The sequence below is a fragment of the Rutilus rutilus genome (genome assembly GCF_951802725.1).
Source record: "Rutilus rutilus genome assembly, chromosome: 13".
Taxonomy (NCBI): Eukaryota; Metazoa; Chordata; class Actinopteri; order Cypriniformes; family Leuciscidae; genus Rutilus; species Rutilus rutilus.
In genome coordinates, this window is record NC_140218.1 from 9,669,296 (window position 1) to 9,696,898 (window position 27,603).

Genomic DNA, 27,603 nt, shown 5'->3' on the forward strand with positions numbered 1-27,603 from the left:
TGTTTATCTGACTGTCTATCGAAAGCAAGACACAATACAGCAAATTATAATTACCTTCTTTTATTTATTATAAATCTTTTAAATAATAAAATACAGTTTTCTCTCTCCAGTGAGGTACTGACATCCTGCATATTACAGTATACACAAAATGAACATAAAACCCTTAGACAGTCCAAATGAATTTTCAAGCAATTGTTTTCATTATGTATGTATTTTCAAAATTCCCTGAACCCCACAAACTATACTGGGGTTTTTGAGCTGGTTAAATGTACAAAGCACAGCATTTCAGTGGTATAGCAGGACGTTTGATAATCATGACACATAAAATATTTGACTATTAATTCAAATTCTGGTTAATGTAATATTAAACATTGCATTTTCTTGTGTAATATGATTTTTAAATACATTTTTATTTACAGTTCATCAAGAAATTGTCTCATGCAAAACAGTGGCCAAGCTTAAACAGAATGTTTCTGTTCTTTTTCCAGAACTGCAATGGGAAAATGTCCATGTAGTTCCTCAAATGTGCCTTTTCTGATGATGATGATGATGATGATGATGATGATGATGATGATGATGATGATGATGATGATGATGATGAAGTAAACAACTGGTCCACCAAAAAGGTCTGGTCACTCTCATCTTGCTTTTTCTTCTTTCTTATTGCAATTCTTTCAAAATATGAACTGATATCTTTCTGGTCTGTTCTGCATCAGGAGTTTCCAAACTGTAACATCTGACTTGTTGACTTCACTGGTTAGAGGTCACATGACCTGATCTGACATCAGTGAACTGCCTCTGAAGAGATACAAGCAGAAATTTTGCATCATTAGTGTGTGTATATATATGTGTGTGTGTGTGTGTATGTGTATGTATGTATGTATGTCACATTAAACAGATTAGAGCTGTGCGATAATATAGTTTACATTTTGCAATGATACAAGATTTGAAATTTGAAATATATCGCTTTATCCAAGTACGTTTTATTATTTGTACCTGTATTAAAACTTACCTCTATCACAGCTAAACTTCTGTTGATGCTTTGGATCGAATCGGCTCTTGAAACTGACACTGAGGTAAGCACAGAATAACATCATTAACATAAAATAAGAACTTATTTTCCTCTTGAAATATCAGTGTTAAACTCTACCAAATCCTAGTTTTTGCTGTATATGATCTAATCACCACCCTAATCAAAATAAAACCATGTGACTCTCTACAAAGGCAGCAAATGAGCGCTCACAATTAATTGTAACATTTACATTTATGCATTTGGCTGACACTTTTATCCAAAGGTACTTACATTGCATTAAAGGTACGCATTTTATTGCTTCATGCACTCTCTGGGAATCAAACCCTTGACTTTGGTGTTGCAAGCACTATGCAGTACTGTTTCAGCCATAGCAAAGTCATAACTACTTCATTCATAGAGATTTTTTTAACCTACTTTTTATTCCTATTTAATGCACAATCTAAGTAGCTGACCAGGTTTACATTTCACTGCAAGCTGTACTGTATGTAACTGTGAATGTGCCAAAAGAAAATATTTAATACTTGAAAATTGGAAATTGATTAATTAAATATATAATTTGGGTGAAAAGTTTCACAGAAAATCTTTCACATTCACAATGGAAGAGATGCTTCCTTAGATTCTGGTCGTTCTACACTGTAAGGAAATAATATCTGTTGAAAAATAGAAAAGGTACTTGTAATTTTACAGATATTTCTTTTAACTCTAAAACGCAATGCAATGGGTAAATACAGGGAAAACACCTGTAAAAAAACAATACGGAAATTTAGGCATTAGAAATTTCATATTGAGGCAAGGGTAAAAAAACAATATGCAAAAATATATCACCATACTTCCCCAGTTGATTAATTACACTAAGAATTGCACAAAAAAAACAAAATTGCATTACAAGTTTTCTGATATGTTATGTTTAAACATGCAAATGAGGCATTATATATTTAAATATACACTAATTTGCATACAATTCCAGAACAGAAATCTGAAAAAAAAAAAAAACAATTATTAGTCGTATAAGAGTAATTTATATTAGAGTCAGAGGGGAGTAATTTACTGAGGGGATTTTGGATATCCCTTTTTTCACTCCATAAATCAGAAAATACTGTCAATAGCCAGGAAAAAAAACTATGTTTTTAGAAATAACGTTGTATAAAATTAGCCGAATGATATATGAACAAACCCCTCAGTAATAACCTTCAAAATATAGATTGGAAGAAAACTGTAAAGTTTGATGTATATAAGTGCTGCTGAAGTGCAGTTAAAAAAGTTAAACTTTTACTTATATGTACACTGTAATTTAAATCTACAGACGCAAATAGATGTAGTGTAAGAAATAAACGTTTACATTTTTATTTTGGATGTTTTCTTTCCATTTGTCATGTGCATGAAAAAAAAAAACTAGTAGTATCTTTGTTTTTTACAATGTAGGATCTTTAGGACAGGTCAGCATCATTTTGCCTAATAATGTCGTCTAGGTAGACAGCTCACTGAGTTTTGGAAAAGAGGTGATTTGCATTTACTACCTTGAGAGGGCCGTGAGCATCTGTGAGTGGACTGATCTTCTTTCTGGACAGGGTAGGTGAGCTGTAGTGAAGACCATGAGCAGGAGACGACTGAGGAGCTGAAGGTCTGGACTGAACCAGTGACGACACAGATGCTCTCCTTCCTGTGGGGCAATTAGGATCCGCACAGCTAAATAAACCTGTGTTCTCCGCAGATGAGTCTATGAAGAATGGATGGAGAGAGAGATTTTCATATTACTAAGCCCTTTCCCTTAATATACAGACACTTGTATTTATTTTCCTGTAATAGTAAGTAGATGTTTTTGCTCTGATACCGTATTTTCCTTGGAAAACGCTTGGGGACATGGAGCCCCGCCCAGACGAGGATGATGAGTGGCTGCCGGCGGTTGACGTGCTGCTGCCAGAGCCAATCGAATCAGGCCGTGGCAGAGACACGCCCCTTTGAAGGCTGGACACCAAGGGATTGGGAGTTTTCAGAATTCCTACAACTTCTGTCAAAGCAAAAGTCACAGAAAGTTTAGGTGAATAGGTGTTTTACTTTATTAAGTCAAATAAATACAGTATTTTTTTCAGTGGCATAGCAGCTAATATAGAGAGCTGCAGTGATGTATGTTTGTACTCAGCATCACCCTTGTTCCCTCAACAAAAACTCAAGAGGATTTTTCCATTGGCTTGAGAAGCAAAATTAATAAAGATATCAAGTCTTATTTTCTGAATTTTTTTTCAAAATGAAGTGAGTTCATGCTTAAAACAATTTAAAAAAAATCTGCCAGTGGGATCAGAAAAATAAACTTAATTTAAAGGGAATACAAGTTTATTTTTCTTTCCACACTGGCAGAAATTTTTTCTCTTTTTAAGCATAGAGTCACTATGCTCACTATGATATATTTATAATATCTTAAGTCATTATTCTTCTCAAGTAAATTTATCTTGATTTAAAAAGGTTTAGATATTTGTACAGGAATTAGTTAGGGTGAACATCACATTGTAATGATCAGGTGCAGCTTGGGTCATGAATATTAGAGTTTGTGCGCTGACTAAACTAAATAAAACTGAGGAAAGACAAATTTTGATAAAACTGTTTGTTCATAGCTGTTGCAGTAGTGTTTTAATCCTGCTTGTGGTATTTTAATGATAAATATACTAGAATAACTAATTTCAGGATAGTTTTGTCCAACCTCTTTTTCAAACCGTTACTATGCCCTTGAGTTTATTACTATGAGTGTTATGCATCAAAGAGAATTCAATCGTCAGCTTGTGATTGGCTGATAAATACCTCTTCCTGTAACATCACCGTTCACGGCGTGATTGTTAACGGTTGCATTTCTGGGCTGAAAGTTTATAAAAGGTTTCCAACTCATTCCCATGAACAACCTCTCTTGTCGTCTCAGCTCTGAAACAACATGTACAGTAACCTCTAAGTAAACATTTAAAGTTGTTAGACTTTGTCTCTAAATGACTAATTTACATTTTCTACCATAAATTGTTGTGCTATGCTCTGACCTCTGCTCTTCAGCGCTTGTTCCCACAGTATGTGTTCCAGGTCTCTGGTCCAGGCCTCCTTGACGTCCCGTGTCTCTGCCTGTAGGATGTAGGTGTCCTGGGATCGTCTCCTCCTGAACCAGATCTCGAAACTCCGGCCACTCAGACCGCAGGAGTGGGTCATGCCAATCTCACAGGTCTACAGAGAAACATTAAACAAGTTTAAAATTTAATCATAGGAGACACAGATCAAATTGTGCAAATGAAACAAACACTGATTTTATTTACTAATACCTTTTTTTGAAAATAGAAAATGAGTGTTAACTCTTGGCAATGTTTTCTGAGTGGGTTTGATTTCCAGGAAATACACATTCCCTCCTGTATTTATTTAATACAGTAAATATAGTAAAACAATAATATTGTGAAATATTACAATTTAAAATAACTGATTTCTGTTTTAATGATTTCTGCTGTTCTAGAATTTTTCTTTATTAATATCAATTTTGAAAACTGTTTTAATTGCTTAATGTTAAACTTCTTTATATTCACATTTTTATTGATGATTCTTTTATGACTAGAAAGTTCAAAATAACAGCATTTATTTGAAATAAAATCTTTTGTGACATTATAAATGTGTGTTAGTTGCTTTGAATGCATAAATGTAAAGTTTTGTAAGTTTCCTGCTAGAAAAAAACCCTGAATATGACCACAGCAAATAATTGCGTATTGATGCGAAGAGTTCAGTTTGTTTCAATAGGTGAAAACGGACCAGATAAAATATTAATATTACCATACACATACCTTGATAGACAGTTTGTAAACATACACATCATCTCCACGGTCATTTTTTTTGGTCTTGGTGAAGAGAATGACGTCTTGGAAGAGAAACACTCGCCGGAGGGAACGTTTCTTACGGAAAATTACCCAGAACTCATCCTGGCGAATCAGTTGGCCCTGCTCGTTCAGGTTCAGCTGAAGAAATAGAATGACAAAACCATGACTGCAACTTACATATACACGTGTCAGGTGTATTTGGTTGTGTTGTGAGTATTTGCAGCACGTTTGTGTATTTGATTGCTTTGTGAGTATTTGAAGCATGTTTCTGTATTTGGTTGTGTTGTGAGTATTTGAAGCATGTTTCTATATTTGGTTGTGTTGTGAGTATTTGGGCGTTTCTGTATTTGGTTGTGTTGTGAGTATTTGGGCGTTTCTGTATTTGGTTGCGTTGTGAGTATTTGCATTGTTTCTGTATTTGGTTGCGTTGTGAGTATTTGGGCGTTTCTGTATTTGGTTGCGTTGTGAGTATTTGCATTGTTTCTGTATTTGGTTGCGTTGTGAGTATTTGGGCGTTTCTGTATTTGGTTGCGTTGTGAGTATTTGCAGTGTTTCTGTATTTGGTTGAGTTGTGAGTATTTGCATTGTTTCTGTATTTGGTTGAGTTGTGAGTATTTGCAGCATGTGTTGTCAAACTGTTGAAGATGTTTTCCTTATTTGCTGGTGTTCTTTTACATTTCCATGTCTTCAGTTGCAGCATGTTGAGCTCTTTTTTGTTGCTTTGTGAGTATTTGCAGCGTGTTTCTGTATTTGGTTGTATTGTGAGTATTTGAAGCATGTTTCTGTATTTGGTTGCGTTGTGAGTATTTGCAACACGTTTGTGTATTTGGTTGCTTTGTGAGTACTTGAAGCATGTTTCTGTATTTGGTTGTGTTGTGAGTATTTGAAGCATGTTTCTGTATTTGGTTGTGTTGTGAGTATTTGCAGCATGTGTTGTCAAACTGTTTAAGATGTTTTCCTTATTTGCTGGTAATTTTTTACATTTCCATGTCTTCAGTTTCAGCATGTTGAGCTCTTTTTGGTTGCTTTGTGAGTATTTGCAGCGTGTTTCTGTATTTGGTTGTATTGTGAGTATTTGAAGCATGTTTCTGTATTTGGTTGTATTGTGAGTATTTGCAGCTTGTTTCTGAATTTGGTTGTGTTGTGAGTATTTGAAGCTTGTTACTGTATTTGGTTGAGTTGTGAGTATTTGCAACACGTTTGTGTATTTGGTTGCGTTGTGAGTATTTGAAGCATGTTTCTGTATTTGGTTGTATTGTGAGTATTTGCAGCTTGTTTCTGAATTTGGTTGTGTTGTGAGTATTTGAAGCTTGTTACTGTATTTGGTTGAGTTGTGAGTATTTGCAGCATGTGTTGTCAAACTGTTTAAGATGTTTTCCTTATTTGCTGGTGTTTTTTTACATTTCCATGTCTTCAGTTTCAGCATGTTGAGCTCTCTCGGCCACCGTACATAAATGTGAGTGTATATGGTGACCAAAGTGCAACTTTTGGTGAACTATATCTTGAAAATATTTCTTTTAACAGGTTATTAAAATTCAACTTTAAATTTCACCACTAACATCGCAGTCCCGGATGGCGTCCATGGTGAGCAGGTCGTTCCCGTGCCGCAGCTGGAACCGCACCACTTCTAGAGCCGCCCGGATCTCCTCTTGTTCTCCGCTCTGATCCGGCTCACATTCGTCCAGGATCTCCTGCAGCAGAAGGCTGTATTTACTGATCCTCTGGACGGGCTTCAGCAGGTATGAGGAGAGATCCATGCTGTCACCCAACTCCATCTGCTTACGCTGGACAGGAACGGAAGAAGTTTGATATCAGTATCAGGATATTTTTTGTAAAGAAATTGATACTTTTATTCAGCAAGGATGCATTAAATTGATCAAATGTGATAGTAAAAACATTTATAATGTTACAAAAAATTTCTGTTTCAAATAAATGCTGTTATTTTGAACTTTCTATTCATCAAAGAATCCTGAAAAATAAAATGTATCACTGTTTCCTCAAAAATATGAAGCAGCACAAATGTTTTCAACATTGATAATAATCATAAATGTTTCTGAAGCAGCAAATCAGCATATTAGAATGATTTCTGAAGGATCATGTGACATTGAAGACTGGAGTAATGATGCTGAAAATTCAGCTTTGATCACAGGAATAAATAAAATTTTACAATAAATTCACATAAAACTGTTATATTAAATTGTAATAATATTTCACAATGCTACGTTTTTAACTAGTTTTTTTCTAATGAACAAATTAGAAATTTGCTCATCAAATTTCTTGATGAGCAAAAAAAAAAAAAAAGGTTCTTAAATAAATATATTTAAAAAAATCTTTCTTTTGAAAAATAGTGATATATATATATATATATATATATATATATATATATTAGTTGAATTTATGTATAACCAATTGTAGGTTCCTCACCTTGAAGTATCTATGATGTTGAATGAGCGCATCAGACTGGGGTTTGTTCTTGCTGTAAAGTGCGTAAAGTCCAAAACTCTCTCTCTGTTTTAATAGATTTTCGTACAAGGTCAGAATGATATTCTGTAAGTTTTAAGAAGTGAAAGCAGCATGACACTGTTGTCTTACGTGATTTAGGAAGCAGCGTCCGACTCTCAGTGGTTCTGCCTGACAGGACTCCAGTTCCTGCTGGAAGTGCTGGCAGTGAAAGTCGTACAGTTTCTCCAGGTTTCCGAAGATTCGTCCGCGCTGACCGCGCAGGTCCTGCGGGACGTCGGGTCTGGCCAACAGGGGGAAGTAATGAGTCAAGATGTATCCCAGAGAGCGGACGTACTCCACCTCCGTCAGCAGGAGCTCCTCCATAACACGGTGAAGCTTCCTGACGGGAAATAAAGATAACGACAGATTTCTAAAATAATACAAATCCAAAGTATCATTATATTACCATGTATTTTTGCACATGGCACCATGGTAATACCATAGCTATTTTGGATGTTCAAAATAGCTGGTCATGATCACAATGATACTATATTAAAATCTTCACTATTTACATTTGGTATGTAAATAATGGTAAAGTCTTGTTTACCATTAGAATAACAATTATGGTTTCCAGTAGTACAATCTGAAACAACACGGTGTTGTCACTTTTATAATCCTATATTTGTTCTTATTACCGAAACATTACCTTTCTGACATCAGTGAAAGCTTTTGGACAGAGAAAGAAATAGCAAATGAAAAATATTGAGAATTGTATCCCCCTGTTATACTGTTATAAAAGTTTGGAGAAAAAGAAAAGTTGTTTCAAAGGCAGAGAAAATTATTACATTCTAATTATAGGATATAAAAAAACCCAACTCACACTAATGATTTTTTTTTACAATTAGACCGGAAACATTTATTAAAGTAAACGGTAACACTTTGCAATAAAGTTCATTAGTTAACATTAGTTAAAGCATTAACTAACATGAACTAACCATGAGCAATATATTATTTACTGTGTTTGTTAATCTTTGTTAATGTTATTTAATAAAAATACAGCTGTTCATTGTTTGTTAATGTTAGTTCACAGTGCATTAACTAATGTTAACAAGATTTGGTAACACTTTATTTTACAGTGTCCTTGTTACATATGTTACACGTACTTACCGTAGTAATAACAGTAAATCATGCATAATTACATGCAACTAACCCTCAACCAAATCCTAATCCTACCCTAACCCTATAGTAAGTACATGTAGTTGCTTAATATTACTCAGTACTTAAATATATAATTACACTAACAATGACACCTTAAAATAATTTATAACCCAAGATTTTGATAAAATATTAGTAAATGTTGAAATTAACATTAACAAAGATTAATAAATGCTGTTCATTCTTAGTTCATGCTAACTAATGTAGTTAACTAATGTTAACTAATGAACCTTATTGTAAAGTGTTACCAAGTAAACAGTATCGATATTAATTCCATGTTGTCTTTAAGCGTCTGGAATGGGCACAAGAACACAATGTAACTCACATGGTTCTGTTTGGGCTTTCTGGGCTGGATGCAGCGTTTTCTCCATCAGTTCTCCAGTCGGTCTCGGATCCACGGGCCGTCTGAGAGCAGAAGCTGCCGCGACGAGGGTTCCCGTACTCCTGGTCCTGTGAGAGGATGGGCTCAGTGATGTGGAGCTCAGATCTCTTGATGTTTCTGTTCGCCGCTTGCCAAGGGAACCACTGACAGCCCACCGTACCCGAGCCTGCGACCGGCTTCTGGTCCTGGGAAGCTCTTCTGCTAACGTTTCTGCCTCTCTGCCCGCAGTCTGCCGGATTTTCCTTGGCAGTCTGTGGGGTTTTGGACTCTCTCCGGGTTTTGTGGTTGGATCTGAAGTTGAAGCAGGTGACGGTGGTGTGCATGCTGTCTCTCGATCGACTCACCCTGCTCTCTGACGGATCCGGCACAAACTCCTGCTCATCTTGTACTGGGTGGGCGATAGGACCAAAATCTTGGACAAATGAGATGTATCACAATATAGTTATTTTTGTTATTTAAAATAAGAACAAAAAAGCAACTTAGGACAAATACAATAGAACAAATATGGAAGCTTATTTGGAATAATAATAAAAAAAAGTCAGAATTGTGACATAAATAGTCGAAATTAACTTTTTATTTTTATTCTGAATAAATAACGCAGAATAAAAAAAAAAGTGAGAATTGTGAGAATGTAAACACAACAGAATTGTGTGATGTAAACTCCATAATTCTGAGAAAAAAGTCAGAATCAAAATAAATATATCGCAAGATATAAACTCACAACTGGGAGAGAAAAAAAAGCCTGAGTTGTGAGAGAGTGCAATAAAAAACAAAACATAACAAAAAACAATAAAAAACAAAGAATAGCGAAATTTAAACTCAGAATTCTGAGAAAAAAAAAGAGATACGATTTTGAGATAAAAAGTCGCAATTATCCTTTTTCTTATTTTGTGGCAGAAACAACAAAAAACAGAATTGCGAGAAGAAAAAAAGTCAAAATTGCAAGATGTGAAAAATTTTGAGGGGAAAAAAGCCTGAATTGTGAGAAGTAGCAATTGTATTTTTAATTTTTTTTTATTCTGTGGCAGAAATAACAACCACAAAAAATAATTATACGGTTGCATAAAAAAACACAAACAGAATTGTAATATGTCAACTCAATGCAAACTCGCAATTTTGAGTTTCTAACTTAGGACTGTGAGGGGAGGAAAGCCTGAATTGTGAGATAAAAGTCGCAATTATTTATATATTTTTTTATTCCGGGGCATAATCAAGCATCCATATCATTTCGCCCCACCCTATCTTACAGACGCTCCTGAATCCTCACCTGGAATCTTCTCCGGCCAATCAGAGCCTCGTCCAGCGGGTGTTTGAGCTCCTGCCAGTCTCTCCTCCAGCCGGCGCCGGACGTCCTGGCAGTGGATCCAGGCGGCGTCCCACACCCGCAGAGCCCTGGAGCTGGAGCACGCCTGCGCTCTCACGTCCTGGAAGTGTTCGGGAGAAAACTCGTCTAATCTCTGCAGGTGAGCATGAAGACGGGTCCAGCTCTCTTCGTCTGGGGAACAGCTATATTGATCCTGATCCAAAAATCGCCTGCAGTCGCTGGCCACGGCTGAAGCCTGAGAGAGAAGATCGATTCGTTCATGATTTTTGGGGGGATTTTTGGCATTATATGGATTAAAAAAAGTCCAAACTCCAAAAGAAATACTGTGTTGATATCAATAGGAAATTTCGCTTACACTTTACTTTAAGGTGTCATTGTTACAGTGTAATTATATATTTAAGTACTGAGTAATATTAAGCAACAACATGTACTTACTATATGGTTAGGGTAGGATTAGGATTTGGTTGAGGGTTAGTTACATGTAATTATGCATGATTTATTGTTATTACTAAGTACATGTATCAAATGCACTGTAAAATAGTGTTACCGAAATTTCTTTGTTGAACTAACCAGATGTATTTTTTTGATAGGCAAGTTTATATTTGATGACTAGTTATAACATAAAACACAAGATGGCAGCATGATCTCATGATTTGAATTTTCACTAAATTGGCAGGACTGATTCAACCTGGAAGAGAATATGCATTTTGGAGCCATACATTATACAATTTTTTTTTTTTTTTTTTTTTGTAAGACATTAATACTTTTTATTCAGAAAGGACACATTCAATTTATCAAAAGTGTCACTAAAAAGACATTTATAACGTTACAAATTATTTCTATTTCAGTAAATGCTGTTACCATGACTTAAATAAGCTTTAATGTTTATACAACAAAAATGACAAACCTCAAACATGAATTTTAAAGCCACTGTGTTTCTAACAAGGCCCTAAATGTGGTCTACAACTACTACAAGGATGTGAGTTTACATGCTTGAATGAGACAACTATTGTATTTAACTAGTTAACTTATGAGTTCACTGATAACTTAACTTAAAAAGTTAGTCTTCTCATTTTATTTATTTTTTCTTCGACTGGTCCTAACATTTTAAAGTCAGTTACATCAAAAGGTAAACTCGTCTAATTTGAATAGGAAAGGTAAGACTCATTAACTCTTATCTAACTGCTGCTAGTTGGTCAAACTAGTTCTTAAAGGGATAGTTCACCCAATAATGAAAATTGTCATCATTGTCATCAACTCAAAAGAAGATATTTTTAAGAATATGGGTAACCAAACAGTTAATGTGCTTCACTGACTGTATGAAAAAAAAAAAGAAAAAAAAACCTACTACCGGTATATAAGTTATTGGGGTCCATTAACTGTTTGGTTACCAACATTCTTCAAAATACCTTCTTTTGTGTTCAGGTTTGGAACAACTTGAGGCAAACGACAGAATTTTCATTTTTGGGTGAACTATCCCTTTCATATAGAGTCTTAAAGGGGTCATCGGATGCAAAATTCACTTTTATATGTTTGCGTGTGTCTTTGCGGTGTGTGGACACACCCACCATACAATGAAAAAAATCCATTCACTCCTTTTTTTTTTAATCCTCAAAAAGTCTAAACACTCTCAATAATCAGGCCATTTGGATTTTCTGAGCACTGTGATGTCATAATGCTCATGCTCCGCCCACGACCACTGACGGACTGTCCCGTATTAGCATATTTCTGCCCTCAGCCATTCGACATGCCCCATGGAAGAGAGGGGTGGGGTGAGCAGTTGTTCATTATCATTTAAAGAGACATGCACCGAAACTGGTCGCTGTGAACAGCTGTTTTTGAGGAAGTAAAAAGGGGGTTGTTTTACACAACCATTGAGGAATTTTAGCCAAAGTATATTACAAACTTTACATGAACACCCTAAAGAATCATACCAACTAGTGGAAAATGGGCATCCGATGACCCCTTTAACATTTATAGAGATGTTTTGTTCTATGATTTAAATTAGAACGTCAGGGGCCAGTTGACACTATGTGAAGTACAGATTAATTTGCTCATAAATTGAAAACATTTTATTCTAAAAAGGGGGAAACTTAAAGTGAATTAGTTTCGAGGGGTGTGGTGTTTCCATCACTGGACCCAAAGACAATTTGAAATCCGACTTGAGCAGCCAGAGCATCCAGACTGAGTTGGTATGATCTGTAAAAATCACATTTCAAACCAAATCTGGACATGCAAAAATGCTGAATGTGGCCTTAAAGAATAATGACGCAAGCTAACTGGAATTGATTGTAATAAGCCATATGAATGTTTTGGTTTTAGTTTATATATAAAGTATGTGAAGAAATAAATGAAAGTGTCAGACGTACCCTCTCGCAGAAGTGGCAGACGTACACCATCATCCGCATCTCTTCACAGCAGCGCTCGGCCCGCGACACAAACTCAGCCAGGCTGGATTTAAACGTGGACACCATCCTGTGAAACACCTCGGTCTCGGGATAGGTCGGCCCCTGCACTCTCTCCGCGTCGGACACCAGCATCATCGCCTGGTGCTTTCTCTCCTGGTATTTCAACAAATACATACCCGGTTAAACAGCTTCCCACACTCTTAGAAGAAAAGGAATCTAAAAGTGTGTCTGAAAACACAAACTTGTGAAAACGGGTTTCAAAGTGCAAGTTTTTGAAAACGGTCGCTGTGTAAACAACAAAAACGCAATTCTCTGAAGACGATTACGTCATGCACATGCGTATTACGTGTTCAGTCTATAGTTTTTCATCAACATCTAATGACCTGGCAGCAGAATACAGCGTTTTGGTGTCGTCTGTACGCGGAAAACTCTAAGGAAAAACTTCTCCATTTTAAGCATATCGTTGTCGTGTAAATGTACCCTAATAATGATCAGGAACAGGGAAAACAGAACTTCAGCTAACGTTCTGGCAAAGTTATGAACAAACATTCTTCCAGTAACGTTAATAGAACATTCCTTCAGAGTTATCTGGTATTTGATAATGTTCTCAAAACTGTTATTTATACATCGTTCTTGAATTATTATTTTTTTTCTTAAATGTTTTAGTTGGACGGTTGTCTAATGTTTTTTTTTGGTGGTGTTGTTTCAGAATGTTCAGAGAACATTCAAAAGAAACATTCCCATAAATGTTTGTTAAATGATAAAATGGAATGTTCCCTTAAAGTCAATAATTTTATCCCTTAAAACTCATCTTTGATCACCAAAATGACATATTAAAATGTTTTTAAATGTATTATAAAAGCCTTAAAAAGGTTTAAGCCTTCATGCCTTAAAATATCCTGAATGTAACTCTACACCCTTAGTACATTCACCACATTTAGTATATGCGGTTCTATGAATATGCAAATGAGCCCCGCCTCCACTCACTCTCTCAGCTCAGAGATCCACTTGTTGACGATCACACGTTGATCTGATTGGTTACAAGGTAGTTTGTGTCGTCAGAAACACCAGCAATTTCAAACCGCGTTTTTGAGACTGTCTTTTGTTCACCGCAGGTGGACTTTAATGTTCGCATAATCCCCCCCCCCCCCCCCCCCAAAAAAAGTAACGTTTTGAATGTTCAGAGAACGTTCAGAAATAACGTTTTCATAACCTAATGGGAACGTTCTTAAAACATATATTCGTTAGGTGGGTTAATGATTTTAAAACATGCATAACACGAGAAAAGATTTAGTTGAATCCCTAAATGAAGTCACTTCTGCAGCAGCGCAGCATTACGTTTCTTGACTCTCACTTACGTTTGCTTCGGAGAGAAAAGCTTGGAAACTCTGCAGTGTGTGTTGGATTCGTTCACTGGAGTCGTCCACAGATTCGGCTTGCAGGAGCTGCGTTTCTCCTTCTGTGTCCAACCATTCCTTCATCTACACACAGACACGCTTACTGAACTACACGCTACAGATCTACTCCAGATGCAGAAGATGAATGTACACTATTGTTCAAAAGTTGTTGTTTTTTTACTTTTATTAACATCTTTATTCAGCAGGAATGCAGTAAAGACATAATGTTACAAAAGATTTCTGTTAAACAAACTCTGTTCTTTTGAACTTTCTATTAATCAAAGAATCCAGAAAATCACGGTTTTCACAAAAATATTCAGCAGCACAACTATTTTCAACATTGATAATAATCAGAATTGTTTCTTGAGCATTAAATCATCATATTAGAATGATTTCTGAAGGATCATGTGACACTGAAGACTGGAGTAATGATGCTAAAATGATCACAGGAATAAATTACATTTTACAGTATATTCACAAAGAAAACAGATATTTTAAAGATTTACAATAATACTGTTATTACTGTATAATCTTACTGTAAAATTACTGTATTTAATCAAAGAATGAATGCTTTAGTGAGCATCAGAGACTTATTTCAAAAACATAAAAAAATTGTACCGACTTTCTCTTCTATTCTATTATTTAAAAAAATAAATAATAATAATTACATGCATGTACTGCGTTAGATTTAAACTGAGAAGGCTCATAGCACTTGCATTTTGTTGTCCTACAGTTAGTTTAACTGCTTCCATTGTTCTCATTTGTAAGTCGCTTTGGATAAAAGCGTCTGCTAAGTGAATAAATGTAAATGTAATGTAAACGTATGACTCCAAACTTTTGAACGGTAGTGTACTGTATATTGTGGCCTTACCGTAGTACTAAAACCTATGATTTTTCAAAACCTTTCCGTTAGTGTTTTGTGTTTGGATCTATGATTGTACCTTTGCAAACCTGGACTCCATCTCTCTGAGCTGTAACAGGAAGTCCAGATGCTGCAGGGACACATTGGACTTCCTGGCCAGAACATGCACCTGCTCCTCCATGGCGTTGTACAGGTGTGTGACTGTGTCAATCACCTCACTGCGGCAAAACAGGTGATTTACTCCATCAGGGATCTTCAATATTAAATGTATGATATATAGAATGTGTTTTTCCACCGAATAAAACTTTCATTACTGGAAATTCCATCACATCACATGTACTTTGAAGTGATATTGGAATACACTGTATTGTAGTTTAATTGCTTAGTCATTTATCTAGCTCAAGTTTGTATGGAAGCGTTTTTCCGCCACAGAATATACAATTTTAAAAGATAATTGTGACATCTTTTCTCAGAATTGTAAGATGTAAACTTGCAATTGCGAGTTATAAAGTCCAATTATATTGCAATTCTGACTTTATCACATGCAATTGCAACTTTATATCATGCAATTCTGAATTTATAACTCGCAATTGCGTGTTATAAAGTCAGAATTGCGAGATATAATCATCCGTAATCATAATAATCATAATCATAATCATCATATAATCATAATATCATCCGTCCTTCGGATGAGACGTTAAACCGAGGTCCTGACTCTCTGTGGTCATTAAAAATCCCATGGCATTTCTCGTAAAGAGTAGGGGTGTAACCCCGGTGTCATGGCCACACACCATTGGCCCTTACCAATCATGGCCTCCTAATAATCCCCTTACATTGAATTGGCTCTATCACTCTCTCTCCTCTCTCCACCGATAGCTGGTGTGTGGTGAGCGCACTGGCGCCGTTGTACTGTGGCTGCCGTCGCATCATCCAAGTGGATGCTGCACACTGGTGGTGGTTGAGGAGAGATCCCCTGATATGATTGTAAAGCGCTTTGGGTGTACAGTAGTACATATGAAAGCGCTATATAAATGCCCGATTCTATTCTATTCTTCTCTATATAAATATGCAATTCCGAGAAAAAAACCCCAGAATTTCAAAGTTAATTGAGACTTTATATCAGGCAATTCTGGGATAAAAGTCAGAATTATGAAATATAAAGTCGCAATTTCCTTTTTTATTTTTCATTCTGTGGCGGAAACAAGCTTCCATAAGTTTGAGAGTGAAGTGTGTTGAAATGTGTGTTTTTACCAGCTCTGTTCACAGTGTGGCGACCTCACATCAGTTTCCAGCCTCAGCCTGGCCAGCATGGCTCCGCCTCCCCTCTGCAAGCCGACCAATCGCGCGTCTTCCATCACTTCCTTCATTAGAGCTGCCTGCTCCTCAATGCACTGATGCACATCCTGATTTCCACACAAGAATTTCTGCCATTTTACATATTCACAGAGGTCTGTGCATCATCTTTAAGTAAGAACAGCACACTTTTATTTGTGGATGAATTTAGTTTGGAGGCAGTCAGTTTATGACAGGACGAGGGCAGATAAAAATGTATTACTTTACCTGCACTGTGTCGATTTTATGAACACCTTCCAGTTTCTTTATAGCTCCTGATAGCAGAGCGGACGCCTCTCGCAGGTCTGACACAAATGGATACAGTTTCTGTAACATAAAAAGTGCTGCATGTTTGTACAGATATGCAAGGTTAGAGAAACTTTAAAGTAAAATAGATCATTTATTCAAAAATTATAATAATAATAATAATAATAATAATGTCTTAATATTTACAAAATAATAAATATATAATCATAAATATTATAATAATTGTATAATTGATTTACTATACAATATAATAAATATAATATTACATAATAATTCATACATAGTAATAGCAATAAATAATAGGCTACATATTACAATATTATAAAAAAAAGTAATTTAATATAATAATGTTATATATAATAATAATAATGAATATAAATATATAACATTAGTAGTATATATATATATATATATAAAATAATATAATAATGTATAATGCATATTACAATATAATTTTACATATCATTTTATATAATATTATGAATTGTAATATTATTTTAAATATTATAATATTATAATTGATATAATAAAACATTTATAAAATACTAATTAAATATAAAAATAAATGTATAATTTAATAATCAAAATATTATATAATAAATATTAAAATATTATTTAATTTAAAATAATACAATATAATTTAAATTACAATATATTAAAAATATTATTATACAATTATAACTGATAATGTAAATATAATGTAATAGAATTATATTTAAATATAATTTCATATTAATATTATATTAAATATTTTATATTATCTATTATAATATTATATGTATAAAATACTAATTATAATAATAATAATAATAATAATACATTAATATTTTATTAATAATGCTGGCTACACAATAATGTACCTGATGTATTTGTATCCAGTCACAGTGATTGTACGGTAAGGACCCGTGTAGAGCTGCAGTTATCTGACCGACGTCCACTGTTTTATGTAGAGCCTTAAATGACGTCACTGTTTCCATCTGCAGAGCGTTGAGAAGATCAAAGTCTGTTACTTGCACAACTATAACATAAAAAGAACGACAGAAGCCAGGTGTGTGTGATTATAGGGGAAAAACAACAACTCTTCTGACCGTAACGCCGGGCCTTTTCTCATGACTGTGGAGATTGTCCTTATTCACCAGCAGCAGAATCGGGTGCACTGCACGAGGATCCTGTTCCTGTGGACAACGCTCAAGATTTAGTGCTCAAATATTTATTTAGAAATGTTCTCAAGCTACAGTTTTAACCCAAAAAAACACACAGCCACCTGGACCATCAGGAGAGCTTTGGCAAACTCTGGATGCGGCGGCTTCTTCCGTGCATCAAACACCACCATCATGCCTACATCTTTCATCTCTTTCCTACAAAACACACGGTTAACATTAAAATTGCTGATATAATGCATGCATGTAATTTAAATGTAGCAAATTATATTTCCACGTTTGCTGAAAACCTTTATTTTACTTAAAATGTAAAGCTTAAAGTCCCACTCCGATCATATTTTAAGCTATTTTTAAACATTCTCAGTGGTCTTTAAATGATGATTATGCCGTTTTTAGCCAAAATCACAAAACCTGTGCCGTTTTCTGGGACTTCGCTTCAGCAGAGCGGCAGTAGCTCATTAGCAATTCGCCTCTGCGTTGTGGGCGGAGCCGTTGGCACGGAGACGACCCTCCCCCTCCTCTCCTCTGTACGTTCACACCCGCCGGCGCCGACTTGAGCTTCCGAGAAAACGGAGGAGAAGCTGATCATCGCCGTTGCTGGGTTTCCTATCATTATCGGATTAATTGCAGTTTAACCATCACAGAGTGAAAGCTTATCATTATGTGTTTTTAAGTCCTTGCCAGTTTAACAGGGCGCGCTTGACAGGGCATATAAGAACGAGGGGAGAGAGAGAGAGAGAGAGAGAGCCCCGGCCGCGCGCGCGCACTCACTAATAATAATAAATAATAATGTGACCAAAACGGTTATACAAATGTTGTCATTATAAAAGGTTTCTAGTGTCAATGTATTGCTTGTTTATTCTGTTTACTTTTCATGGTGTGGCACTTCTCTTCTCCCATGATCGAACATAGAATGCTGCTACTTCAGAGCGGCCAAAGCGTCAACAAGCTTCCTCGTACTTTTTGACAAGCGTCCTTGACAGGGCGGCCAGAGCTTCTTTGCTGCTCAAGTCGGCGGCGGTGTGAACGTACAGTTAGTATTGCAACCCGCTACCGCACATAGGTGTTGATCCGCCATCGTCTTCTCTACGCCTCAGAACCTGAGCGGGCGGGGGCGGAGGGGAGTATGAGCTTGTGGCCCCACCCAGTGGAGTTACTACGTCACAACTCCAGTCTATTTTAGCTGGCATTTTAGCGCCTGCTACTGATTCACAGACATTTGAATGCAGAAATACTCAGAAATACAACTTTGAGCTTATTTTTCTCAATATATGTCCTCTAACATCAGAAAAATGCCACAAGAACATGTTAACACCTAGAAAAACATGATTTTCATCGGAGTGGGTCTTTAAAGGGGTGGTAAAATGGCCTTTTCACAAGATGTAAAATATATCTATGATGTCCCCAGAGTGTGTGTGTGAAGTTTTAGTGCAAAATACCCCACAGATATTTTTATATAGCAAGTTAAAGTTGTCACTTTTTGAGGGTTTGCAAAAACGCACCATTTTGTGCCTGGCCCTTTAAATGCAAATGAGCTGCTGCAGAGGGCGGGGTTTCAAGAGCTTGTGTGTGTTAGCAGCTGTGATTACCTCACGCAGACACACTAAAATGACAAACTGTTCTGCCTTTAATGTTAAAACGGAGTCAGACAAAGATGGAGAGACTCAAGAAGAAGTGACAACATGTAGAATGTAACAGGACGTCTCTGAATGGTTAGTTGATGAATTTATGTTGCTGATGTGGAGTTAACTATCTTCAATTAGGATATTCTGTCATGATAAATCTATAAATTGCTCATATATGAACTGTTGTGAGATGCACACAGAGTGACTTTCTATTGCATGTGAAAAGATGGATGCTAAAGTTTGAGCTGACTCACAAATGTACAACAATACATATCTTATACAACAACTTTTCTTCTTCTCAACATGGACTGCGTGTTCCCGGGGGCGGGGTTTATGTAAATTCCAGGGTTAGTGATGTCACTAACCCGTGTAGTCCCAACGAGCCGTTTGTTGTAGTCCTTTTCTTTAAAAGCAAATATCTCCCTTTGCTTTGAACTTTGAGTATTGTAACTTTTGCAGATGTTGTTTATGCTCAAACAGCAACATTACACACTAACTACAGTTAGAAAAGTGAAATCATAATCAACCACCCCTTTAAAATTACAATGCTATTGATCTGTATTAGTGTGAGTGCTGTTGTACCTGGTGATGGTGTGGAAGTACAGCAGAAGTTTGCAGATCTCCTGGCTTGAGATGTTTGCAGAAGTCCAGACCTGATGATCTCCATAAATCTCCAGAACTGCTCGACCTGAACGGTCCTGTCCACCTGGAGGAGGCAGATGAGGTTAGATGGACGTTGGACCGTGACACAGCGCTGGCCTGACAGTGGGTAATGCTTTCATGACTGCAGTCTACTCTGAGATCATCTGCTTTCATTTGCCTTGCGGAGTGTATAAAACATTCAGTTCCAATAGAAATCACAACCTGATTTATTGGTTTTATTGGTTTTAAATTATTCATTTTTAATATTTGTACACTTAAATATAAATTTACATTTATTTATTTTAATTTCAAATGTAATTAATTTTTAGATTTATTATTTGAAACATATTATTCACAAAATATTATTTATTATACATTTGTTTATACATAAAAAAAAAATCAAATGTTTTCTTTACAAAGATGATTTATAATAATAGTTGGAAAATAATGGCATTTAATGCAAAGCATTACTGATTGGTTAATTATTTTTAACTAATTTTTAATGATGCTACCACCAAGACTGACACAAATCATTCGACTTATCTACAGTATATCAGACAGCCAGATCATTCAACCATTCAAAATGGTTTCACATCTATTTAAATTTGCAAGGCATAAAATGCATTTACGTGATCAAAAAAAATGTGTAAGACAAAGGTCTGACTCAACTGACCAAATTACATTAATTTGGCATGATAAATGTTTGTGTATTTTTTTACCTGTTAGACACACGATTCCTGAGTGAAGAAGGCCATCAGCTTTAAGTGAAGTAGGAGTTGATGATCTGGATGGTGGTCTCTCTGTTTCAGCTTGCGCTGAGGCGTCTGAATGATTTATCCGCGGTCCAGTAACAGGAGGGGACAGAGTTTTTGGGTCCTGAGAGAGATCTTCAAAGGAATAAGTCAACATGCATTAAAAACATGTTCAAAGAGATTGTTTTGCTTCTAATATGATGATCATAAGGACTGTAATATCATGTCTTTAAATAAAACATTGAAAATATTTGATCTTTTCCTCCTTTTTTCTTAGATTAGCATCTTGCCTAGAAGAAACCGATATAATCCAAACCTTGAGTCACAACGAATCGTCTTCTGTTTAACTTCGGAGACACGAGCCCAAAAGTGGTGGTTTTCTTCCCTGGAACCACATGCAGCCTTGGGATCATTTCTAAGTAGCTGCTTCTGTCCACCTCACTTGTCTGTCCTTGGACAACAATGTGGCATTTCTCAGACGTCCCAACCACAGGCGGAGTAAAACAGTCCTGGGAATTGTTCTGGGTTTGTTCCTCACGCCCTCCGCTGGAGTAATTTCCTAACCAATCTGTTTTTGAAGAGCTGCACTGATCTGGAGTTTCCTGAGCATGTTCGTTTAGACGCTCAGATCTTCCTTTGGGTTTAATGGGTTCTTCCGTGAACCGACATTTTTGGGCTTTGGTCCCGTGTTTCCTCTGCATGCACGGCGTACAGGGTTCCTCTGCGAACCTCACGGTGCGCACACAAGCAGTTCGGTCCCGAGTCGCACCGCTGGACCTCAGCAGAGGAGTCTGTGAATATCCTTGGGTTTCTTTGGTAAGGTCCATTAGAGCATTGCAATTGCTTACCAAACTGCTCTTACTTCTGCTGTCCCATGTGTTTGGAGACACCCATCCCACCGGCCGCATCCCAGACGGATCCATTTCAGCGTGTCTGGAACTACTACTGCTGTCTATCAAACGCAAGGACACTGCTATACCATCCCGTGCAGGACAGATCCTCGTCTCTACGGAGAAATTAGAAGGGGGAGGTGTGTGTGGACGGCACGAACTCAAAGACTCCTGTTGGTTTGACGGAGACGAGGAGGCCATACTCCGATTGTCCTTGAATTCAGGGTTGGCCACCTCTTCCCAGGGAACTTTGACTATGCCCTGCTCGGTTTTGAGGACGCAGCGAGCCAGAGGCGTTCCATGTCTCCCGTCGTTGAGCTCCCGAAGCCAGGCTTCAGTGAAGATGCTGGGGTAAGAGGTCTCGGGTATTGGGGTTTCCACCTCTAAAAGGCTCTGGACCACGATGCGGGCAGCCTGGTTCACACACGGCACAACTTGCAGGTAAAAGTCTCCCGGTCTGAGCAGCAAAGGGTTAACGGGAGCAAGCTGGATCACGATGCGATCCTTTAAACACAAAGGCCACCCGGCACAGCTGAACACCCTCTGAGAGTACGGAGCCTGGTCAGGACACACAGAGAATTCCAATTGGAATTTTAACATTTAAATTTGAAATCAGGCGGCAAACATATTCAAATTACAATTACAATTACAATTCAAATTGGAATGCTGCATCCAAAGGAAGCAGTTAAAAGGAATTTAAAATATTAATAAAAAAAATCATAAAACTTTTTTTAAATAAAAACCTTGTCACTGTACTTAATTTACTTAATTTAACTTAACTCTTACTAACTACTTAAAGTTACATTAAACTGATATTGTATGTGAACTTATTTTGATGAGTTAAAGCAATGTAAAAACATGTTATAACTTATTGATCATATAATTTTTTACAGTCTTAAACAGTTTTGAAAAGCCTTGGGTGGATGGATGGATGGATGGATGGATGGATGGATGGATGGATGGATGGACAGAACGATAGAAAGAATGATAAACAATAAAATGAACGATAGAACAAATAATAGAATAATAGATAGATAGATAAAAATAATTCACTCCCAAAGTAAATATTACCTTTAGCACCAATGAAACGTGTGCATATTCATGCATTTTGAAAACAGCATTTGATTTGTTAATAATGAAGCAATAAGACTTCCTCAACATGTCACATGCAAGTGCTTTAATCATTTTAAAGCCTTTTTAAGAGTTCACATTCCAATGTTAAATGCTGACAGCCAAGAATTAAGTTACAACAGCCAATTAAATTAAGATCATTCTTCTTTTACTAATATAGATAGTGATTATGAATTGAAGATTATGCAGTGCAGCCCATGGCACTGGCTTCAGATGAATATCTGTGGAAGCAGACTGAAGAAGGGCTTTAAAGGACAGTGCATTATGTGAACAGCATGGAGTGATGCTCTTGATATCAAAGACATGTCCTATAATCACTGCTGGAGAACATCTGTGCAGACGGACATCACAGTCACTCATTGACTGACCTCAGATACTGCGACGGTCTGAAACACTTCTCAATAAGATATCGGAATGATGATCTGTCTGAGAGCCTCTCATATTAGCTGAACTCAGACTGATGCGGCTGAATATCATCAGATAATGAGCTTCTAACAATTATCAGACCTTAATGTCAGTTTGAAAATATTGTGTTTTTAGTCATCAGAAAGCATTTACAGTATAAGAGAATAAGAGTAGTCAATGTACTGTTTCCATAGACGTTTTCCATCAACATAATATGCATGTATAAGAGAAAGTGTAAGGGTGTTTCTTCAACTTTGGGCATTTTATGTCTTAAATAATAAAATATATAATTATGTTCATATTTATTGATGGTCACATTTAATGCCCTATTATGCCCTTTTACAAAGTATTAATGTTGTTTTTGGGCTCTACTAGAACAGGTTTTCCTGCTTGAATGTTGATTATTTCTCCATATTCTCCATTGTTGAAGCTCCTCTCTTCGCAGTCTGTCAGTAACGCTCTGTTTAGTTCCTGTCTCTATGAAGCCCCTCCTTCTGAAAAGCACACTGTGCTCTGATTGGTTGGCTGGATCAGTGTGTGTTGTGATTGGTCAAGCACTTCGAGTGTGTTTTGGGAAATGTCCTGCCCCTTACCGTAAACACAGTTTCAACACACTACTAACTAACTCAATCAGGCCCCGCCTCTTTATTCTGCATATGAATTATTTAAATGAGGAATATTGTGACGTGTTTGTTCCCAGGAAGAAAACTCAAGACTACAATGGAGGCGTTTCGGGGAGTTACACAAAAAAAAAAAAAAAAAAAAGAAGCACAATAGGACTTCACAAGATTTTATTTTATAAGTTTCTACAGTGCCCATACTTGAAGAAACATCTGTACGTCCTGTAACTAGCAGCCATTTTTTTGTATGTTACTAGTTCGACTGTAATTTCTTGTATATACAAATTTTCCCCCCACACTCACACAGGCCGACTGCTGCACTCTCTCCAGAAGATGCCTGGCAGGGATGAGGAAGTCGGTCAGACACTGGAGGGCGTCTCCGTGGTAACGAGCATCGATGACCTGGAAGAGTTGGCTGAGGACAGTGGAGGCCGTGACCTCAAACGGTGGGTAGAGGACAGACAGACAGCTCTGGATGGACGAGTCCAGGGACTCTGGGTTCTGCGGGACACACAGACATGCAGTCCATGAAAATAATAAATAGCACATTTACATTTTCTTTGAAGAAAGTGCACAGTATTTTATGCAGCTAAAAGGCCAGAAAGATATTTCATTTAATTTCTCAAATTTAAATGCAGCCAATAACAATCAGAAGTATTTCATAGTCTGAATTACAGGCTGAATATCCATGTTTAAATACAAAAAGAATCATAGCTTGCAAACACACATTTTAGTTGTGATAATAGGAAAAAGAGAAAATGGGTAAATCCTTATTGAGCTCAGTTTCCTCCGCTTTATAAATATATTGTGGACCCATAATCTATCCGAGCTGTAGAATCTTTATGTTGACCCATACTCTACGTGCTGGCTCAGCAAGCGAGAGATCCGAGCTAGTTCAGACTCAACAGGGGCGGAGCTAAAACTTCCTATAGTGTGTGTGTTTTTCTACACATAGGGAAAGTTTTAATGAACGAAACTGTCAGCCCACACTGACGTGCGTATGCACCGCCCCCAAACAAACACTTTAACCGCGTGTATACCCGCTCATAATGTAGTGAGGGCAGGGAGGGACACGATTCAAAAGGCTGTTAGCTTTACATGAAGTGGCGAGTCTGTTTCGATAACTACAACATTCAGCTCCTCAGAACTGGATAATTGCAGTACCGGTGCCTCATTCGGGGTGGAAGTAACCGCGAAGCGTGCTTCCGACCCCGAGATGAGACACTGGACCTGCAGGTTCAGGCAGAGAAAGGGCGAAGCTGGTCTCTAACCCCTCTGCCAGATTCATTTGCGAACCCCACGACTCGAGCCGCCGCTCTGCCTGAGAAATTGTCTCTCCTGAATATTCAGCTCGACTTACAACCAAAAAACACAAGACTTCAATCAAGTGAGCATCACCGACAGACAGACAGGTGTGTGAGACAGTCTGTAGGGAGTTTTCAGTTTCAGTTTCAGATTGAGTTCTCTGACCCTCAGGCCCAAATCCTCCCCTTTAGTCTCCGGATCTGGATTTAGCCGCTCTGCTGGTTCAGCGGGGTTAATGGACATTCCTAGTGTCCAGTGGGCTCAAGCATGTGCACGCATATACGCACACCATAGGGGTGTACATTTAAGGGCAAGGGCCCAAAGATGTTAGAGAAACCAGAGACGGGGACCGCTCAACTGTTATAGATCACACAGGATTTACTGTCCAGATCAATTATTAGATGAATTATTACTGTATATACAATCCAAAAGGAGAAATAAAAAGAAATACAATTTTAAATGTAATATTTTTTACTTGTCCCTATTATACTATTTTTAAAGTTCATAATTTTGTTTTGGAGTCTCCTATAATTGGTTTACATGCATCCAATGTAACACTTTAATTTTCTCATAATATCCATTGCAGCATCATCTGTCTGAAACGATAAGCTTCTGTAAGCTTCCTCTGCTCTGATTGGTCAGATTGCCCAGTCTGTTGTGATTGGTCGACCGGTAACGATGACCGGTAACAGTCAGTTTTACTGTATCTATCTCATCCTTTGGAAGTGCATCAAAGTGGATTTTCTCTCACAACAGAAAAACAGCGTCTTCTCGACATGAACAACACAAACCAAACTCTTCCAGTCTCAGCAACAACTACAGTGTTTGAGGGTCAAAGTAGACGTAGTTCACCAGCAGCCAATGAAGACCATAGGCTGGCATTATGCAAATTTGTTCAAAACCTACGTAGGTTTGAGCAGGAAGTGAGACTGGAATTACTGACGGTTCATTTCAGGCAGTTCAGAGTCGATTCTTTCTTTTAGGAGACGATAACTCTATTCATCTGCATTTTTATCTTTGAAGCTTTGCAGACCTTTTACATTCACAAACAGCTGTATTACACTGCATGAAAGGTAATATTTGAAAAGGTATAATAGCGGGCTGTTTAATGGCCATTCACACCATTCATAACTATAATTATAAAATATCATTCTAATTTTATGAGAATAGCAAAGTTCAAATAGCAACTGTAAAGATAACATAGCCAATCAGAATACTTCTGACTCTAAACTGCTTAGAATAGACAGAATGTCCATTAAAAAAGAAAATTCTTCAAAATAATGCACTTTTAACTTTCATAAAAAATAAATCAACTTTCCATTTCTGCTGAGATTGCAGATTACAGTTGCTTTTGAGTGACTTTACAGGTACGATAATTTCAAACAAAAATGAGAAATCTTTGAGAATAGATTACCTTCATTATTATTATTATATTATTATTAATATACTATTGCTCCTTGCTCCTATACGATTGAATCCAGCTCGGATCATTTCTCGAGTTTTATCTTGTGTGGGTTAGTAAGTGTCTGATGTGAGAATGGACACGTATGTGATACTGGATCTGTCCTTCCCGATATATTTCTGACTGATCCGCATTTATGTCGAGCGAGAAACCGACGCCACGTTTGAGGACTTGCTGAAATATTCTCGCAGCGACCTCGAATCTCCTCTGACCTCAGCGGCCATCCATCAAATCACATGACTGATGTTCGGTGTGTGTGTGTGTGTGTGTGTGTTGGGATGTAGGAGTGATTCTTGAACACAAGTGTCCAGTTTCTCTCTCATACGCAGAGACACTCAAATATAAACAATATCCTATAGCACTGTAAAAAAAAAAAAAAAAAAAAAAAAAAAAAAAAAAAAAATTTAGAGTACGTTTGATAAGAAAATACTATTTCAAACTTCACATTTAGTTTGTGTTACTTGCTGTTTTAGCAATTTCTGAGTGAAAATGGTTATTACACCAATTTTATTTGTGTCAGTGAGTGCATAATACATCTAGTCACTTCAGTGACAGACTAAAACAAGAACAGATTTCCATTTTAACTTCGCACTGACTTTCAGGGTTTATATACGTTTCAAAGTAAAACCTACACCAAATGTTTTTTCATAGATTTTGTTGATAAAATTATTAATTGAGAATTAGATAACAAAAAGTAACTCTGTTATGTTCCTTAATCACGTGTTGGAGCAAATGTTTGCATGTTTATCCAGACCAGTCAGGCAATAAAAGAGCATTCAAGCATCTGATGCATGAGGAACGAGACACTTGACTTTCCTCAGAGGAATGTCATGCGTTATGATTCACTGTTGACTTACAACACCGTCTAAAACTTCCATACATGCCATGAAGTGATTCTATAAAATGCCACAAAGTGTCATATTGGTTTTCAGAATGAAACGGCAGTTTATAAATTATGTCTTTGCATTATCATTCATAGTTCATGACATGAAGTCACAGGTGCAGAAGGTTTGAATACAGAACAAAAAAAGTTACCGTACCATTCTGACCAGACGACAGCGCCTCTCCAGTTAAACCTCCATGTCAACTATCTCTGAAGTCCCTCTGAAGCAAGTA

The 27,603-nt window shown here is 36.9% G+C and overlaps 1 protein-coding gene across 1 annotated transcript; it reads right to left on the reverse strand.

Moving 5' to 3' along the window:
* Positions 1–107: 107 nt before the first annotated feature.
* Positions 108–27,603, reverse strand: quoa (quattro a). Its single transcript, XM_084428195.1, has 25 exons — positions 27,528–27,603; positions 24,024–24,221; positions 20,991–22,122; positions 20,642–20,809; positions 19,863–19,986; positions 17,760–17,853; positions 17,584–17,670; positions 17,356–17,472; positions 16,457–16,555; positions 16,148–16,299; positions 14,976–15,114; positions 13,996–14,118; positions 12,599–12,790; positions 10,173–10,464; positions 8,849–9,317; positions 7,459–7,708; positions 7,291–7,374; positions 6,426–6,650; positions 4,834–5,004; positions 4,054–4,231; positions 3,827–3,943; positions 2,865–3,041; positions 2,551–2,750; positions 1,013–1,071; positions 108–798 (listed from the first exon to the last, which is right to left on the reverse strand). Exons 1-24 carry the CDS (start codon positions 27,528–27,530, stop codon positions 1,024–1,026), a joined length of 4,839 nt encoding a protein of 1,612 aa, XP_084284321.1. The 5' UTR covers positions 27,531–27,603; the 3' UTR covers positions 108–798; positions 1,013–1,023.

Coding starts and splice junctions, on each gene's coding strand:
- quoa (XM_084428195.1), bottom strand. Junction 4,232..4,833: donor TTTACAAACTGTCTATCAAG/GTATGTGTATGG, acceptor GTTTCTCTGTAG/ACCTGTGAGATTGGCATGAC. Junction 1,072..2,550: donor ATGCTCACGGCCCTCTCAAG/GTAGTAAATGCA, acceptor TGCTTACCTCAG/TGTCAGTTTCAAGAGCCGAT.